Genomic DNA, 19,156 nt, shown 5'->3' with positions numbered 1-19,156 from the left:
AGACTGTCCTTGCAAAGTTGGAACTGCCCCACTTTATAGAACAGCCTTTGAGCCACAGACGCATTGTAGGCTAATGTTACTCTGCAGGTTCAGGAAACAGTCTTCCATAAAATGCGTCACACAGCACCACACACGGCGGGCTTGAGTGAGCGCCGGCGGACTTGAGAACGGCGCTGCCGGCGGATTCGACGTAGGATCATCCGGAGGGCTTGTGGCAACCACAAGCTTGTAACACTCCAAAGAGAAAGGAAAAATTGAAGTTGCATCATATGACCCCTTTAAAATATTAACACAGAAATATATAAATAGATACAGGGCTGCCAACTCTCACGCATTCAGCATGAGACAGTCAGAATTCACACATAGACACGATGGAAATAAGATATGTGACCCTGGAGCACAAAACCAGTCTCAAGTCGCTGGGGTATATTTGTAGCAATAGCCAAAAATACATTGTATGGGTCAAAATTTTTGATTTTTCTTTTATGCCAAAAATCATTAGGACATAAAGATAATGTTACATAAAGATATTTTGTAAAATTCCTACTGTAAATATATCAAAACTTAATTTTTGATTAGTAATATGCATTGCTAAGAACTTCATTTGGACAAATTTAAAGGTGATTTTCTCAATATTTTGATTTTTTTGCACCCTCAGATTCCAGATTTTCAAATAGTTGTATCTCGGCCAAATATTGTCCTATTCAGCTTTGAGATGGTGTATACATTTCTATTTCACAAAATTGACCCTTATGACTGGTTTTGTGGTCCACGGTCACATATTATATGTGCAGTTTAGAGAGCTTCATTGATTATAACGGAATATTGTGAGACTGCGATAAATTGAAGTGACAGCTTTTTAGTGATTATATGGAAGCACTATTTTCTCGCTTTCTAGACTATAATCAATTAAGAATTTGAATAAAACTTTTATTTTACATGCTGCTAACAGGACCAATGGGTTCATACCCTGTACATGCAGCACAGTTTCAGGATATCCCGCATCACTCATTTAAATGCGGGATTCACTTTCGAAATCGCTTGTTTGCAATCAGGGTTAGTTGCTTAGCCTATATCCACCGCCCCGATGGCAGGAAAGTATTTCAGTTTAGTTGAAAATTTGCTCCTCTTCATTACATAAGGATCACGTCCAGCATATGTTGTGATTTTCTGTTTATACCTTCCTCTTGAATAGTGTCTAAACCAGTACAGTGCGGACTTTCCTCCATCTCATCCATTCAGCTTTTCACTACCTGCCCTCCATCTGAATTTCATGTGTCATCAGAATCACGTGATTGCAATCAAGCTATTAAACAGAAAAATATATTTATGACATAATGAGAAGGGTTGTAGGGTTGTGGCAGTCAGTTAGAACAAATTACAATGGCAATTATTTATTGTACTTATATTAATATATAGAACATTATTCTTTATTCAACAGATCTCACCTGCTCAGATAATACAATCTAATGATCAGGTGAGTACCAGTCACTGTGCAATGATGTTCACAAAATAATTATATTTTATCCATGGGAACAGTTCACTGCCCATGTTTGATATATCAGTCGATACTGAATATTGATATGTATTGCCTTCAGTGTCATACACAGTTGTCAACTACTGGTGTGAGTGAATTATCCTGACATATTTATTTAACCTACATTTATATTCTAAAATAAGGTGTTGCAGATATGCACAGACATAGGTGTCTCAACGTGTTGCTGAGTTACTTGCCGTCACAGAAAGCAGTTATTAATTGTATTGATATTAAAACAGAGAATATTCTTCTTATTTATTTAATTATTTTTTTAAATGTGGACATTAGGACTTCAGTGCAGCAGGTGCTGAAAGTCTAGACTCTAGACATCCTCCGGATCACATGAAGCATCAAAACATCACATCGGGTCAAACAAAGCAATCAGACTCAGAGAAGGTATTGACTAAAGACCAGAGCTTGAGCCATATATTTTCTAAGTTCTAATAGATTTCTAATATAAAGGTTTCTAATAGATTTTCATAAACATTTTATAGAATATCAATTTGCTGTGAATTTACTCATCCTCAGGCCATCCAAGATATGGGTGACTTTTTTTCTTCAGTAGAACAGTAACAGTGGTCATTGGTGATATAAGATGCAAGTCAAAGGCTACCATTACTCTGAGAGTGAAAAAAAAGCATATCAGGGAAACAAAATTAATACCCATGGGCCTTCAGTGAAATGATCAGTCTTTGCAAGAAACATTATTTGCATAACATTATTACCTGTAATCCACAGCCTCAGGCACACGGGGAAGTCTGATTCTTTTCCACAAACTGGTTCTTTTGGACAGTTCGTTTTAATGAACTGGTTCAAAAACCTGATTCACCAGTTTATGTAATCATGCAATGATGTAACATATAGGCAATTATATTATTAAAGCAGCCAATAGTGATATGAAACTGTAACAAACGTCCACTGGAGGCAAGTTGAATGAGAACCCATGTGCAGCTTAATAAAATCCAAAAGTGAGCAGAAACCAAATGAACAAGACTTGGCTTGGCAAAAACACGAACAAACTCACCAAACAGTGGATTACACGAACAAAGCTAAACAATGGACAATGAAACATGAGGGCTATATATATATATATATCAAACAAATGGGGTCACATGACACAATCCAACCAATGACAGAGATGAGCTGAGGAACAAGAACCAAACAGAAGGCAGAACAAAATACCACGTCAAAACAATAAACCAAATAAAGCATGACACATGAAGGAACAGGGAATCACATGACAGAGGACATGACTGTGGCAAATCTACAAAATAAAAGACATGAAAACATGAACATAAACCAACACCCAAAACCAACTGTGACAGAAGCTTGGATGCTTTACATGTCTAAAGCATTTAAAATCAATAAACTATTCTATTTACCTTTTTACATAAACAATGAGAAACCATAAAAACTTTCATTTGACCCCTTCCTTCAAGTGCTGGGTTCACGCACGAGCATATCAGTGGCTTCAGTCCGAGTCAAACTGTTTCCTCAGTTCAGTGACTGCTGGAGGAACTGGACCATTGAATAAGTTGGCAAAAACCAGCATCATAGGATCAGATACGCCGGTATTTTGGCTAATTTCGAGTAAGAGTGACTGACAGGCGTCTGAAAGTGAGTTTTGATTGAATAACTTGTCAAGCCACAAACTTCAAATAGTCCACCAAAAAGAACCAGTTCAAAAAAATGATTCGTTCGTGGACCAGACATCACTCCAGACCGATTGCCTGAGACTATGGATTACAGGTAATAATGTTGTAAATAATATTTAGTTTCTTGCACAGACTGATTGTTTCACTTCATAAGAACTCATATCGTCAGGAGCTATGGGGATTAATTTTTTGTTGCTTGATATGCTTTTTTTAACTCTCAAAGTGACGGGTGCTGTGGACTAGCATTTTAAGAATCATCAAGGACCACGATTTCAGCTAAAAATCTTCTTTACTGTTCTACTGAAGAAAAAAAGTCACCTACATCATGGATGGCCTGAAGACGAGTAAATTAACAGCTAATTTTAATTTTGGGTGAACTATCCCTTTTCTGTCATGACAACTCTCTGAGAGTTTAGCATGGTAATATACATGGCAGTGTTAACGTGTTTGGTCTTGGAGGAATAGATCTGCTAAGCTGCTGCTGCTGCTGCTGCTGCAGAGCAATTACCGAGACTTGATACTACCAATACATCCACAGACATGCTGCTGTGAGCATGTAAGAAATACTGCTGCTGCACATACTGTATAACATACATGAAATAACCCCCCAATAAAGCAGGAGACACAGAAATGGACAATACAAGCTAGTGTTGGGCGATATGCTCAATTTTCATATCGTCCTATCATCAGCCTGTGAGATCGCCGATACACAATATTATCGTGCTAATTTATGTAATTATTTACTTAGTTTCATTGCGAGAAAGTGAACCAACTCCAGCGTAAGACTAAGAGCAGCCTAATGTTTTTAATATGACTGAATTTGTATTTAACACTGTGGCCCGACGCAGTTCAGCTACCACGTCGGATTCCCCCTCCTCCCTGTCATCCAGGTCCTTGAGCAGGTCAGCCTGGTACGCTTGTAACACTGCCATGATGTGCAAGCATGCGCCAGCCTGACCTGTCGTATAAGCTTTCCCAACCAGACTAGATGTAAGCTTAACAGGCCTGGTGGGAAGCTTCGGGGCCTTCAGGGACGATGCCGAGGATGGGGAGAGATAGCTCGCGAGCGTCTGCTCCACCATTGGCATCGCCCCATGTCATGACAATCAGCCCCCTCGAAAGCTGACCGTGCATGCTCCGCACCCAAACAAACGACACACAAATCATGTGTATATCCCCCGCCGTCAGAAGCGCTACTGAAGAGCAGAAGCTGGTTTGCGCTCTGCCGGATGCGCTTTTATACTTTCGTCTCGCTGCTCCATTGGACTGATTTGACACGTGCTTCAGAACGCGGTCACGCAAGGGCGTTCCCAAAGCGAATCTCGACGCAGCTCGAGTTCCTGAAGGGGAACATTACATTACCCTAAGAACATCATCACAAGCTCAGTCTAGCGTGAGTTTATGCACTTTAAAAACATTCCTGTTAAACTCAGTGAATCTACACTATGTGATGAATGCATCTCTTATACTTACATCACACGTACCTCTGCACTTTGTTGTTTATAATGAGAGAATTCATATGTATTAAATAAATGAATGTGACATTGAGGTTACGCAGCTAAATATTGTGAACCCCGGTTGAAGTGTATACAAGTACAAATGCTTATTTCATTTAAACCTGTTCTCATGTTTGTAGCTTGTCTGTGTGTCCTCACGGCGATTACATACACTAGACTGCTTGTTGTTGCAGCTGTATAAATACAGTTGCGTAAATTCTACTGCTTATATGCTTAGTATTTTTCTCCTGCATGAGAATGCAAGACTGTTACAAATGATGCTTAGTTTAAAGCTTGATTATGGTTGCTCATTTAGATATTAATAAGGCAGACCATGCAATATGCTCAGTGAAATGGAGAAAAAGAGCGTTCACTTATCTTAGTTGTTGATTTCAGATGCTTTCTGAAACGTACTGCAACAGCAAGCACTAGCCAAGTATTTGAATACTGAGCAGCAAGCTCATTGGCTGCTGATGTGAAAACCGATAAGCTGCGCCACGTGAATAATGATGTGATTATATCAGATTGAGTTAGAAACTATCGGTCTGCAGCATCTAGAGTTTCATGACAGAACTTTGTATTAACCTCTCAATAAAGAGAAAACATAGGTAGTCTCTTGTGATAGGCTGCTATTTACAATACATAATGTACCTCCTCTACACTCCAAAGTAGGTACAACCAAGACCTTACTGGCCACACCGGTTTAGCGGCCTGTGTTTGCAGAGACAATAAGGAGTAATTCTGGATCTTCCTTTTGACAGACAGAGAGATTTAAAAAAAACAAACAAACAAAAAAACAACAACAACAAAGAAATTATTATTGTCATGTTCTAGCCTTGTTATATTTATCTTTCAATACAAATGTTATATTTCTAGGCAATGTAACAAAGTTAGAGATTCCAGTATCAAGATAGCGCTAATGGCTGTCTCTCTATCTCTATATATAGAGAGAGATACAGTGTATGTACTGTATATATATATATATACATATATATATATACACACAGTACATACACACACATACAGTGGGTATAGAAAAGAATCACCCCCCTTTAAAATAATCACATCTTGTTCTTTGCAGCCTGAAGGTTTTGTTTTATCCAGCTGTATTTACTGCAGCTTTTAACATCCAAGTGAAAGATATAACACCAACTTGTCAGAATAAAAATAAAAATAAATCAAACAGAATCACTTGTTGAAAAAAGTATCATTCCCTTGTGTCAGTATTTTGTTGAAGCACCTTTTGCTTTAATAACAGCCTTTAGTCTGTTGGGATTTGTCTCTACTAACTTTGCACATCTAGACTTTGCAATATTTGTGCACACTTCTTGGCAGAAATGCTCAAGTTCAGTTAAATCTGATGGTGAGCGTTTGTGGACTGCAGTCTTCATGTCCTTCCTCAGATTTTCAGTGGGGTTTAAGTCTGGGCTCTGATGAGGCCATGCAAGGACATTCAGCTTTTTCTCCTTCAACCACTGTGTGCTCAGTTCTGCCGTGTGCTATGGGTCATTATCATGTTGGAAGGTAAACCTTCTTCCCATTGACAACTTTCTGGCAGAGGGCAGCCGATTTTCCTCAAGAATTTGACGGTATTTTGCCCCATCATTTTTCCTCTTATCCTGACAAGTGCTCCAGTGCCTGCTGCAGAGAAACACCCCATAACAGGACATCAGCACCTCCTTGCTTTACTGAAGAAATGCTGTTATTTGGATGCTGAGCTGTATTGGATTTCTGCCAGACATATCGTTTGGTGTTGAGGCCAAATAATTCAATTTTAGTCTCATCTGACCATAACACCTTTTTCTACGTGGGCTCAGAATCTTCACGTGCACACAATGACCACTGCTATGTTCACACTGCAGGCAAATGTGGCCCAAATCCAATTTTTTTTGCTCACTTGTGACTCAGATCTGTTTTACTCATGACAGTGTGAGCAGCACAAACCCCATGGAATCTGATCTTTTCTATTTCGATTCGTACCACTTCCATATGTGGCACTAAATCCAATTCAGGTCAGATGTTTTGCAGTGTGAACAGTCTTTCAAATTTAAAAGTAACTTTTTTTTTGTATTTTTTACAACTTTTGATATTTGTAAATAAAAAAACCTGATGTAAAACCAAGCTCACAGCATTATTTATGCTGTTGTAATTTTGCAGTGTTAATATATTTATGCTACATTTCAGCTTAATTAAATTGTCTGTGTAAATGCATCTAAATGCCACTTCAGCTGCTTCTGTTTCTCCAGCGGTGGAAAATTTGGTTTTGTTAATACTGATTTCATTTGAAACAAAATTGTGGCCAGTGAAAATGCTGAGTGGCTAGTAATTTTGGAAAACCACTAGCCACAGTGGCTGGTGAGCAAAAGAGTTAATGTCAAGCCCTGTATACAGTGAATACTTGTAATTATACCTGTATTGCAGTAAAAAATGTGGTGTTTAACCGGAGAACGGTGGTGGGGGTGCTTGACAAGTGTCAAACACTAGAAAGGGGTGCACGCAGCAAAAAGTTTGGGAACCACTGCTCTAGATCAACATTCATCACGCTCATGGGAGTCACTTCTAAGATTTTACACACCCAAAGTTATCAAGACAGTTGCGAAAGGTAGTCAGTGGAAGTACAGTGATGTGCCAGAACTCATAAGTACTACAGTGACAACTCTATATACAAGCACAACATAAGGGCTCATATCACAAAAGTTTCAAAACTCTGCTCTCTTCTGTCACATCTTTGTCTTTATATTTCATATTGCCTGCGCATACTTCCGTTGGCCACTGCGGCAGATCACACTATAAACACATAATCGGTTTACTTTATGTCCTCAGTTCAGGACCATGATCTGTTCACATCATGGATCTGAGCAAAAATTGGAATTGAGCACTAAGGCACGCAGTGTTAACGTAGCCTTTGTCATAAATCCCTGATTCTTTTCTATACCCACTGTATATATATATATATATATATATATATAAGGTTTCCTGAGCCTTCAAAATGGTCTCTCAGTTTGGTTCACTAGGCTACACAATCATGGGGAAGACTGCTGATCTGACAGTTGTCCAGAAGACAATCATTGACACCCTTCACAAGGAGGGTAAGCCACAAACATTCATTGCCAAAGAAGCTGGCTGTTCACAGAGTGCTGTATCCAAGCATGTTAACAGAAAGTTGAGTGGAAGGAAAAAGTGTGGAAGAAAAAGATGCACAACCAACCGAGAGAACCGCAGCCTTATGAGGATTGTCAAGCAAAATCGATTCAAGAATTTGAGTGAACTTCACAAGGAATGGACTGAGGCTGGGGTCAAGGCATCAAGGCATCAAGGCATCAAGAGCCACCACACACAGACGTGTCAAGGAATTTGGCTACAGTTGCCGTATTCCTCTTGTTAAGCCACTCCTGAACAACAGACAACGTCAGAGGCGTCTTACATGGGCTAAGGAGAAGAAGAACTGGACTCTTGCCCAGTGGTCCAAAGTCCTCTTTTCAGATGAGAGCAAGTTTTGTATTTCACTTGGAAACCAAGGTCCTAGAGTCTGGAGAAAGGGTGGAGAAGCTCATAGCCCAAGTTGCTTGAAGACCAGTGTTAAGTTTCCACAGTCTGTGATGATTTGGGGTGCAATGTCATCTGCTCGTGTTGGTCCATTGTGTTTTTTGAAAACCAACATCACTGCACCCGTTTACCAAGAAATGTTGGAGCACTTCATGCTTCCTTCTGCTGACCAGCTTTTTGAAGATGCTGATTTCATTTTCCAGCAGAATTTGGCACCTGCCCACACTGCCAAAAGCACCAAAAGTTGGTTAAATGACCATGGTGTTGGTGTGCTTGACTGGCCAGCAAACTCACCAGACCTGAACCCCATAGAGAATCTATGGGGTATTGTCAAGAGGAAAATGAGAAACAAGAGACCAAAAAAATGCAGATGAGCTGAAGGCCACTGTCAAAGAAACCTGGGCTTCCATACCACCTCAGCAGTGCCACAAACTGATCACCTCCATGCCACGCCGAATTGAGGCAGTAATTAAAGCAAAAAGAGCCCCTACCAAGTATTGAGTACATGTACAGTAAATGAACATACTTTCCAGAAGGCCAACAATTCACTAAAAATGTTTTTTTATTGGTCTTATGAAGTATTCTAATTTGTTGAGATAGTGAATTGGTGGGTTTTTGTTAAATGTGAACCAAAATCATCACAATTAAAAGAACCAAAGACTTAAACTACTTCAGTCTGTGTGCATTGAATTTATTTAATACACGAGTTTCACAATTTGAGTTGAATTACTGAAATAAATGAACTTTTCCACGACATTCTAATTTATTGAGATGCACCTGTATATATATATATATATATAAATATAAATAAATCACTTTTCCTCCCCTAATCCCCTTTAAAATTATTTAGGTGGGTCTTGGGATAGATTATACTTGTCTAAGTGTGTCCTGGAATTAAAACGTTTGGGAACCCCTACTGTAATGACTGTTACTCACAGCTGTCAAGTAGATGAAATCACTTCATAGATAGTGGTTTGTTGGACGAACTCCATCATGTGGTGGAATAACCCGCTCAGTCACAGATATGACAATAACATGTTTGAGGTGTAATCTCGTTTGCAACTCTCTTCACGATCCTATAGCTAAAACAACAGCACATGGCTTTGGTTATGGGTTTACAAGAACTGATACAATGTACGCCTAGAATTCACCTGCATGTGTACCTGTAAGTTGCTTTAGAAAGCATCTGCCAAATGTGAATGTAAAAGATAATAAAAAACTTAAATAAATACATAAATAAATAAATAACAATAAAAACCTTTTGTTGATTCTAAGGTACACAAAATCCAAAACCTCTCTTCTGTTCATATTGTCACGGTTCTGTTATGTTTTGTTTGCCATTTTCAGCATGGTCACTGATTTGATTTTGTTATTCTGTTTAGCTGTTCATTATTAATGACCTTGTTTGATCTGTGTATATAAGTGCCTGTGTTTTCAGTTCTCATTTGTCTTTTCTTGTCTGTTATGTTTGTGTTTGCATGCATTCCTTTGTTTAGATTGACCTGTGGATATTATTTAAGTCTGTTCTGAATCAGATTATTCCTCGTCATGCGTCTTCCTGAAACCCTTTGTGACAGATATTGATTTGAAAAATATAAAACTAATTGTTTTGTAGACTTAAAATATATCATTAAAATAATTTTTAACATGGTGTTTCTTGTTTTTAGAATTTACCATCAAGCCGTGTTGAAGGTCAAGACTCTAGATCATCTCTGGATGAACAGAAGCATCAGGATATCACAACAAACAAACCAGACTCTCAGCCAGAGGAGGTACTGATTAAAGAGTAGAGCTTGAACCATAGATTTTCTGAGGGACATTGACACCAGAATATCAGTAATTATATGTTTATATGAATGATTAAATGCCAGTGCATAGAATTAAGAAGAGTGAACACATTAACGTGTTAATTAACACAATGATTTATGTTCCTGTCTATAAACACATTATCATTCACATAATTTTAGAGTTTAGACCGTATAACTCTCCAGGTCATTCCCTCCCTCAATACTTTTACTCCCGATGATGTGCTACAGTGTCTGATTTAAATGAATTCGATAGCAGTCAAAGGACTGTGATATTTCTTTATTACTGCTGTCCAATTAAAAAATTATAAAATTAAATGAATTTATAATGGAAACAATATAAAATATGAAAACATAACATTTTTGTTATGGTTTAGTTTATTGTCTGCATTTGCTATTCTTCATCATAAAATAGTTTTTAAACATAACTCGGCTATGAGTGAGTATAGCTTCTTTTTCATATAGAAATATGACTCTGCATTCATTATAATGTTTCCTATAACAGGACATTTGTAAAAATGGTGATATAAACACAACCCAATCACAACCCTCAGCACCACTGGATATTGCCAACTTGAAAATCAAAGTGGACTGGACAGAACCATTTCCAGATAAATGGAGTAAAAAATTACAGATTGCCATTCAGAGATGGTTGTTCAAACTAGAAGGAGCACCATCAGTCCACAGCGTAAAACTCATGGATGATCAATCATGGGCACAGGTGCAGATTACACCATCAACGGGTGAGATGATTTATGATAATTCACTTTAATGCCCTTTTCAGTTTAAATCTTGTAGATGATAGTATCTGAAATAGCTAAAATACATTAAGCATTTTTTTTTTGTATTGTTATATTACACAAAGGCAAATACCAGTGTTGGTGGTAACACATTACTAGAAACACATATTACAATTACAGATGACATTTCAAGTCAAGTAATGAGTGAAGTATTAAGTAAAATGTTAATTTTAAAGTTACAACTAACGCTTACTGTTAAGGCCAGTTCAAACCAAAAATTATAACTTTATGAAAACATAACTGCATTTATGGCGAAAATACAAAATTCTTGTGTCAATCCATGTTCATTTTGACCACGAACATATACTGTCATACAGTGCTTGCTGTGCAACAACAATAGTCTCAGAATGGAGACGATCACTGCACTGCTGCACCACAATCATGCAATGCATCTGCCCCACCGCTTCTGTGTGTGTGTGCAGTGTGAATGCTCTAATCTGTTAACCTGGAAAAAAAAAAAAATACTGCAGACAGATCATGTGAAACAGGCATCGCTCACAGCTCTGTCAGAGAGACACTCTCTATTGCTTTTCTGCTGTTCACTAGATTCAAGTGAAAACACTAAACAAAATGATTTCTTGCTGTTGAATGGTTTCTTCTGATTGATTTTACTTAGTGGACTTTTATATTTTAAATATATTTTTCTCTGTAGCTCTAGAAACTTTAGAAAATCATGGGACTGTATCTTTGAATTTTAAACATGAAAATAAGGATGTGACTGCGCAGATTTTTCTGGATGGAGCACATTCTGTGACTGTATCACAGAACACCTCCACGTCAGACAAGAACAGAATTCCATCATCAAAGGTATCAAGTTTACTTTTTTAAGGTTTTGATTGCTTAGAGAACCAGGGGTGGATTTAGAAAATGATTTAAAGACTCCCTGCAGTCACTAATTTTATCCCTTAAAACTCATCATGTCTGTGATTGGCTACATTGCAAAAACACATTGTAAACAGAAACCTTTGAGCAGGTATGAAAAGCCCCGCCCTGCACATTGACAAGACTAGTTACATGTTTGTGATGTAGGAAACGGGTGGTTTCAATCCATGTTTTTGATTGTGGTGCACCACAGTTTTAAGGAAAAAATACTCAGCAATGATACATTTGATAAATTTGCACATGGTTTGACTTTAAGCATATTAAAAACCCCAGATAGACATAAATAACATTAAATACTTGATTTTTACCATAGGGTGTCTTTAAAGGGTGGGAAGGGGGTGGCTTGAGGACAGAGGCTACACACTGCAGCTGAATTTGGTTATCAATCACCACAGTTCAGAAACTTATAGAAATGACAACTGAATTAGATTTTATTAAATTAAAATCATATGCAGTGTGTACTAGGGGTTGAACGACTTCTGATTTTATGAAGTCGACTTTTATGTGATGAAAGTCGAGTCGAAGTCGACTAGTCGCTGATGACGTCATTAATGAACAAATAAGTCTAGAGCTGGGACAAACACCTTGTGCACCGCTATGGCATATGACACAGCGCTGCCCACATCATCCCCAAAACTAGGTGTGTGACATTTTGGGTTACGAGATCCTAAACAAACCAAAAGGTCTTTTATGTTTTTACAACTGATTTGAAGATTTCTTAGTTCTGGTCTGGGTATATATTAGGGGTTGAACGACTTCTGATTTTTTGAAGTTGACTTTTATGTGATGAAAGTCGAGTCGAAGTCAACTAGTCGCTAGTCTGGAGCTGTGACAAACACCTTGTGCACAACTATGGCATATGACGCAGCGCTGCCCACATGGCTATTGCTCCTATAACAGCTCTTTTTTATCAGTTCTTTTGTCTTTGGGTCGTTATATTTCTCACAGATTTCTGCTCATTCTAAATCAGATACAGATAAAGTAGCACAGTAAAGATTACATTAATATGAATGCATTAGTGAGAGCGATTGCCTGTGTGAATTAATTCTACCTGGGAGCGTCTCTCTACTAGTAGTGAAGCTGTGGAATTTAGTTATTAAGAAATATATGCTTGAACTTTTCAGTTTCTAAGCTATTTTATTCAGAAATCACAGAACAGTGTTGACAATATATTTCCGCGCTGAATGATTCTGTGCGCATCATGTACGCGCTACTGTCTGTAGCCTATGTGTGTTACCGCCACCTACTATGCAAACATTACTCTCCGCAGAAGTTCGTGTAATAAAATACAAAACATCATAACATATTTTAGATGGCAAAAAGGTCTATATCCTATGTTCCCTTTATTTATTTTCTTACTGAGCAAAACTTTTCTCTGTTGGACAGACATTTCGGCCACTTGAGCAAAAACATTCTTTATACTAGACCTGTGACAGCGCACACACACACAAAAAGTGTGTAACTTTTAACTTTAATGTGCTATTTATATTTGATTTGACCTTTGATGTAACTAAATAATGCACATTTTAGGTTACCTGAGAATTTTTATTTATTTTTTAGAGTGCTTTGTTACCAAGAAATTCTATAAAAATTTATTTAAAAAAATCAGAACACTTCAATTATTTGTAATAATATAATACTATAAAATGATATAATATAATATAATATAATATAATATGAAAGAAATAAAGCAGATATTGCTCATGAATTCCCTTTTTGAGGTCAATTATTTATTAGGAATATAATATAATATTAAAAACAAACATGAATTCCCTTTTTGAGGTCAATTATTTATTAGGAATATAATATAATATAAGATAAAAAACAAACTGAAGATTTAAACTGAGATCTGTAAGCTAAATATTTTCAAAAAAACGTGAGCATGTGAATTCTTATATAGTTATCTAAGTAGAGTTTAGAGTAGTAGAGTTTGCACACTACTACATCTGTGTGTGACTGTAAATATCTCAGAGTTTTGTTTCAGTTCTGTGCCCGTCATCCGCTATTTCCACCACCTAATCAAACCACTCTTCTTTAAAACATGATGACGTTTTCTTTCACATGTCATTGCGTTTGCGTTGGCTCTCATGTTGAGCTATTTTGTCCGCAACCATTAAAGTATTCGATTTCTACAGCGATTAATTTAGCACAAATTTTTCTTCTCTTTCTATGTAACCTGTAAACCGCATTCACCGGTTCTAAGAGCGACAACAACTCCATAGCAGTTTGCCCGAGCATTGCAATTATTTCCCATTTCCTAGAATTCAATCAAATGGCTTTCCCTACTTTTTTGTATGTGTCCTGTGCGCAGGATATTATTTCTTCTGCGTGGTCGTGACTTAAGAAGTGCGATTAGAAGATTAGATTTCTCAGAGGGCCTCTGAATTAGCAGAAAAACAGTAATTGTCTGATTAACAAATAAATGGAAAACAGTCAATTTGTTCACAAATTGAGCTACACTGGTTTTACTGTGTGTTTTTGATTCACTAAAACGTCATTTGTTTCTAAAGTGGATTACATGAGGATTGCTGCATATATGTGCAGCCAACGAAGACAACTTATAGAGCTTACATTTATATTTTATACACTGGGATTTACACAATTACTGTAAAAGTCACTGTTGGTATCAAATCCTTAAAATCCCATGATATGTTTTTAGGTGAACAAGACTAAACCTGTGACTTCTGCTGCATCAGATGACAAAAATAATGATGCAGATGTTCCAAGTAAGACTAAGACCATTAAAACTGATGAAAAAAACCCAGAGACCTCAGCTGGATTTACTGTCCCCCTCCATCAGTTCTGGTACATGCTTCATGCTTACAGAAAGGAGGTAGAGAAAATTGAGAAACAACATGGAGTCATTATGCATGCAGAAGTGTCAGTCTCATTCATATCCACCCAGAACTCAAGCCCTGATTCTGTCTCCAAAGCCTCTGAGGACTTTCTGAATCTTGTCACTGATTGTGTGGTTAATTTTAGTGATGCTGCCATTAATCATAATGACATGAATTCAGATATTGTGAAGGAGGCAATTCATACCATCCAGTCAGAGGAGACAAAGTTGATGTTGACCATGTCTGCCAGCGACTGCCGGTTCTTTGGACCGAATAAAATTACAGACATGATTAAAAGAGAGACAACAAGAGTGGAACAACAATTCAAAGACAAATCAAATGAAATGGATGTAGATAACAACGTTTCTCCACAAAGCAGGATTTCACTGGACATGGACACTAAGGACCTTCCAAGTCAACTTGAGATGGACAAGGTTCATTGGGATCTGATGAATCTTTCCTATAAAGAACAATTGTCACAACTTGAAACAAAGTATGGAGTGTCATTTCATGAAGACAAAATGCAGAAAAATGTAATTAAGGTTCAAGCTCGATCTAAAGGAGTTCAGCATATTAATCTGGAAAGTCATGCCCTCAGAGCTTTAACACAACTCTCTTACAGAAAGGAGGTAGAGAAAATTGAGAAACAACATGGAGTCATTATGCATGCAGAAGTGTCAGTCTCATTCATATCCACCCAGAACTCAAGCCCTGATTCTGTCTCCAAAGCCTCTGAGGACTTTCTGAATCTTGTCACTGATTGTGTGGTTAATTTTAGTGATGCTGCCATTAATCATAATGACATGAATTCAGATATTGTGAAGGAGGCAATTCGTACCATCCAGTCAGAGGAGACAAAGTTGATGTTGACCATGTCTGCCAGCGACTGCCGGTTCTTTGGACCGAATAAAATTACAGACATGATTAAAAGAGAGACAACAAGAGTGGAACAACAATTCAAAGACAAATCAAATGAAATGGATGTAGATAACAATGTTTCTCCACAAAGCAGGTTTTCACTGGAAATGGACACTAAGGACCTTCCAACTCAACTTGAGATGGACAAGGTTCATTGGGATCTGATGAATCTTTCCTATAAAGAACAATTGTCCCAGCTTGAAACAAAGTATGGAGTGTCATTTCATGAAGACAAAATGCAGAAAAATGTAATTAAGGTTCAAGCTCGATCTAAAGGAGTTCAGCATATTAATCTGGATAGTCATGCCCTCAGAGCTTTAACACAACTCTACCAGAAACTTGCCTCAGCCACTGTCAGCTGTAAACTCACAAACCCTGCAGATAAAATTGACGTGGCAGCACTATTAGAGAAACTTCAGCAGCAGCATCGTGTTGTTGCAGCAGCAGATAGACTCAGTCTCTGGAGGCTTGTTGGACTGCCAGAACATCTCGGTCCTGCCATTGCTGATATTGAGAAGACACTTCAGAGGAATGTGTTTGATGACCAAATGAAGAAATTGATTGGTTACTCAGGTGACATTCCTCACACAAAAGGAATCAACTGGAATCAGACGCCTGATTATGGACCAGGAGCAGTGGGTGGAGCAGTACAGGATGAGGGAGTGAAGTTTAGAGGGCAAGGCAAAGCAGATGCTGGTTTCAATGAAGATTCAAAAGACAATTCTAGACATGAGAGTAAAGGTGCTCATGCTGAAGAGGAGACATGTACTATTTGTATGGACAGCTTCACCAACAAGACAAAACTGAAATGTGGGCATGAATTCTGTCAGGAATGTATAAGGATGTCAGTGGAGAGTCTGGGATCCATCTGTCCTGTGTGCAAGGAAGTGTTTGGGAAATTGGAGGGGAACCAACCGGATGGAAGAATGAAAGTAACAAAGAACAGGTTCCGTCTCCCTGGATATCCACAGTGTGGCACTATTGAAATATATTACGACATACCCAGGGGTATTCAAACGGTAAGAATATGTAAAACTGAATTGTGATTATGATTAATAATAATAATCACAATCTATAAAATCAAAGCATTTTGCAGAAGCTCTACACATACTGTGTGATCCCAATAACCATTCCTCTAGGCTGGAAGACCTGGGGCCTCATTTATAAAACTTTCCGAGAGTAAAGGTGCTCATGCTGAAGAGGAGACATGTACTATTTGTATGGACAGCTTCACCAACAAGACAAAACTGAAATGTGGGCATGAATTCTGTCAGGAATGTATAAGGATGTCAGTGGAGAGTCTGGGATCCATCTGTCCTGTGTGCAAGGAAGTGTTTGGGAAATTGGAGGGGAACCAACCGGATGGAAGAATGAAAGTAACAAAGAACAGGTTCCGTCTCCCTGGATATCCACAGTGTGGCACTATTGAAATATATTACGACATACCCAGGGGTATTCAAACGGTAAGAATATGTAAAACTGAATTGTGATTGACTTGTGATTAATAATAATTCTAATAATAATAATCACAATATATAAAATCAAAGCACTTTGCAGAAGCTCTACACATACTGTGGGATCCCAATAACCATTCCTCTAGGCTGGAAGACCTGGGGCCTCATTTATAAAACCCAAAAAAAGCTTTCAAAGTATAGTTCTTTGAACTAGAACAGACTTACGGCAGCAACTGGCTTAGGAACAACAATAACCAAGCAAAGATACAAAGGAAGTGACCAGCTTAAATACACAGCCCAGAACGAGGCACATGTGAAAACAATAGCACTGATTACAAGAGGCACAACATTGACACGAGAGTACCATAGGGACCTCTAGTGGCAAAAATGAGACATTACAAAGCAAAAACTCTGCCAGATGCAGTTAGATTTCTAACTGCATCTGGCAGTGGCGGATCCTGGCATGTGTAGGCAGCTGCCTAGGGCCGCTTTCTTCTCTTCTTTATACTTAATTTTAGACGGCTTCTATAGCGCGATCTTAATGACAAATGTCGAGAGCGCATAATGTAACGTGATCCATGTAATGCGCAAGCACAAATCTCCACTCGCAAGCAGATTTCCTTCACTCACACAAAACTGGACGTGTGCTTTTAAAAATGCATTGTTCTTTTATGAATTGTCTCTGCTCTCACACAGATATTACGTGTACGCTCAAACGTTGTCCTTGCATCACTGAAGACCAGAGGAGCTTTTTTTCTAATTCAGGCGAAGAGCAGGCTTTTCTCACTAAATGGAAGCAAGCTGATTATAGTCAGCCTTCTCTAGTCTAGTTATTTATTTTATTAATACTTATTTTAGTTAAGTGCTTAAATTGTAAATATGCATTTATTAAATTATGTTATTTAATGCATTTGTATTTTGTTGTTTTTGTATATAGTTATACAACAAAAGTGCATCAACGAGGTTCCAGAAATAATCACTGAGGGTGCTTCTGAAATGAGTGAGGGTGCTCTAGTCTTAATGCACATTTACACATATTTTGTCCCGTCCATTTTGTGCGTACGCAACGTTTATACATCAGGCCCCAGGCCCCTGGGCTTTATAACACCAACTATTCTGTGTCCAGTCCTGTTCCTGGGGCGTCACTGTCATACAGAGTTTAGCTCCAAAAACACACCTGAACCAACTAATCAAGGTCTTTGGGATTACTAGAAACTTTAAGGCAAATGTGTTGAAGCAGGTTGGAGCTAAACTTTGCTGAAAATTGACCCTCCAGGAGAAGGAGTGCACACAAAATACAGAAAAACAATGAAAACACAAACACACAATATAAAGTATAAAATGTTTAATTTATTTATATATATATATATAATTATTTTTTTGATTTACATATAGTTTTGGTTAAGGTTATGGCACAGTAATACATCATATTTATCATTTTTTTAGAAGAGGCATCCAAACCCGGGAAACTATTTTCATGGCACATCACGTCATGCGTACTTGCCTGACAACCGTGAAGGAAATGAAGTGCTCGTACTGCTGCAGAGGGCTTTTGATCAGAAACTGATCTTTACTGTTGGGACCTCTACAACCTCCGGTTTAGAGAACGCTGTCACCTGGAATGATATTCATCATAAGATCAATACACACGGCGGGCCTCTAAAGTATGAGTTCATTTAAAGTCTGTGTTCAATTGTCCATCATGTCCTGCAAAATCAGTAATCAAACATTACGTGTTTATTTGGCTTTCATGTAAATAAAATCATGTATCTGAACACAGTGGTGTAGCGAGTCAGCCCCGGGCCCATATGCAAAAAATTTGTACGGCCCCCCCAAACGTTATGGGCTCGGTTAACTTAACTTAGGCCCTATTGTTGCTTTTTCTGAAGTAAATAACGTTACATGAATCGTGACAATTCACAAGCTGTTTTATTTCCAGTCTAGGCTAATGCTTAGAAATGATGTTTAAAGTTTTACGGTCTAGGCTAATGCTTGGAAATGATGTTTAAAGTTTTCAAGTCTATTTATTATTTGTAGCATGCAAGCCACCCAATAATCGCAGCTTTGTTACTATAAAATCTCAGCCTTCTCAATTTTATGATATAATACAAACAAAAAAAGTTTTTTTACGCTCTTTAATTTGTAGTGAGATAATTCGCCTCAGTTCAAGTTGCATATGATTCAATTATATTTTCCTCTTTAATATTTGCAGCACGAACTAAACAT

General features: G+C 37.9%; 1 protein-coding gene across 1 annotated transcript in view; it reads left to right on the top strand.

Moving 5' to 3' along the window:
* Positions 1-18,725, top strand: part of LOC107742417 (E3 ubiquitin-protein ligase DTX3L-like) — a 27,196-nt gene extending 8,471 nt beyond the window's left edge. Inside the window, exons 7-15 of the mRNA XM_016555356.1 lie at positions 1,442-1,477; positions 1,826-1,933; positions 9,902-10,006; positions 10,545-10,782; positions 11,492-11,646; positions 14,381-14,914; positions 15,527-16,217; positions 16,662-16,939; positions 18,377-18,725. Of these exons, the coding sequence (XP_016410842.1) occupies positions 1,442-1,477; positions 1,826-1,933; positions 9,902-10,006; positions 10,545-10,782; positions 11,492-11,646; positions 14,381-14,914; positions 15,527-16,217; positions 16,662-16,939; positions 18,377-18,610 (2,379 nt within the window). The 3' untranslated portion in view covers positions 18,611-18,725. The remainder of the gene's footprint in view (positions 1-1,441; positions 1,478-1,825; positions 1,934-9,901; positions 10,007-10,544; positions 10,783-11,491; positions 11,647-14,380; positions 14,915-15,526; positions 16,218-16,661; positions 16,940-18,376) is intronic.
* The last annotated feature ends 431 nt before the right edge of the window (positions 18,726-19,156 follow it).

This window comes from Sinocyclocheilus rhinocerous, unplaced genomic scaffold, assembly GCF_001515625.1.
Source record: "Sinocyclocheilus rhinocerous isolate Xijiao unplaced genomic scaffold, SAMN03320098_v1.1 scaffold1188, whole genome shotgun sequence".
NCBI lineage: Eukaryota > Metazoa > Chordata > Actinopteri > Cypriniformes > Cyprinidae > Sinocyclocheilus > Sinocyclocheilus rhinocerous.
This window is presented reverse-complemented; position numbering and strand designations above follow the sequence as displayed.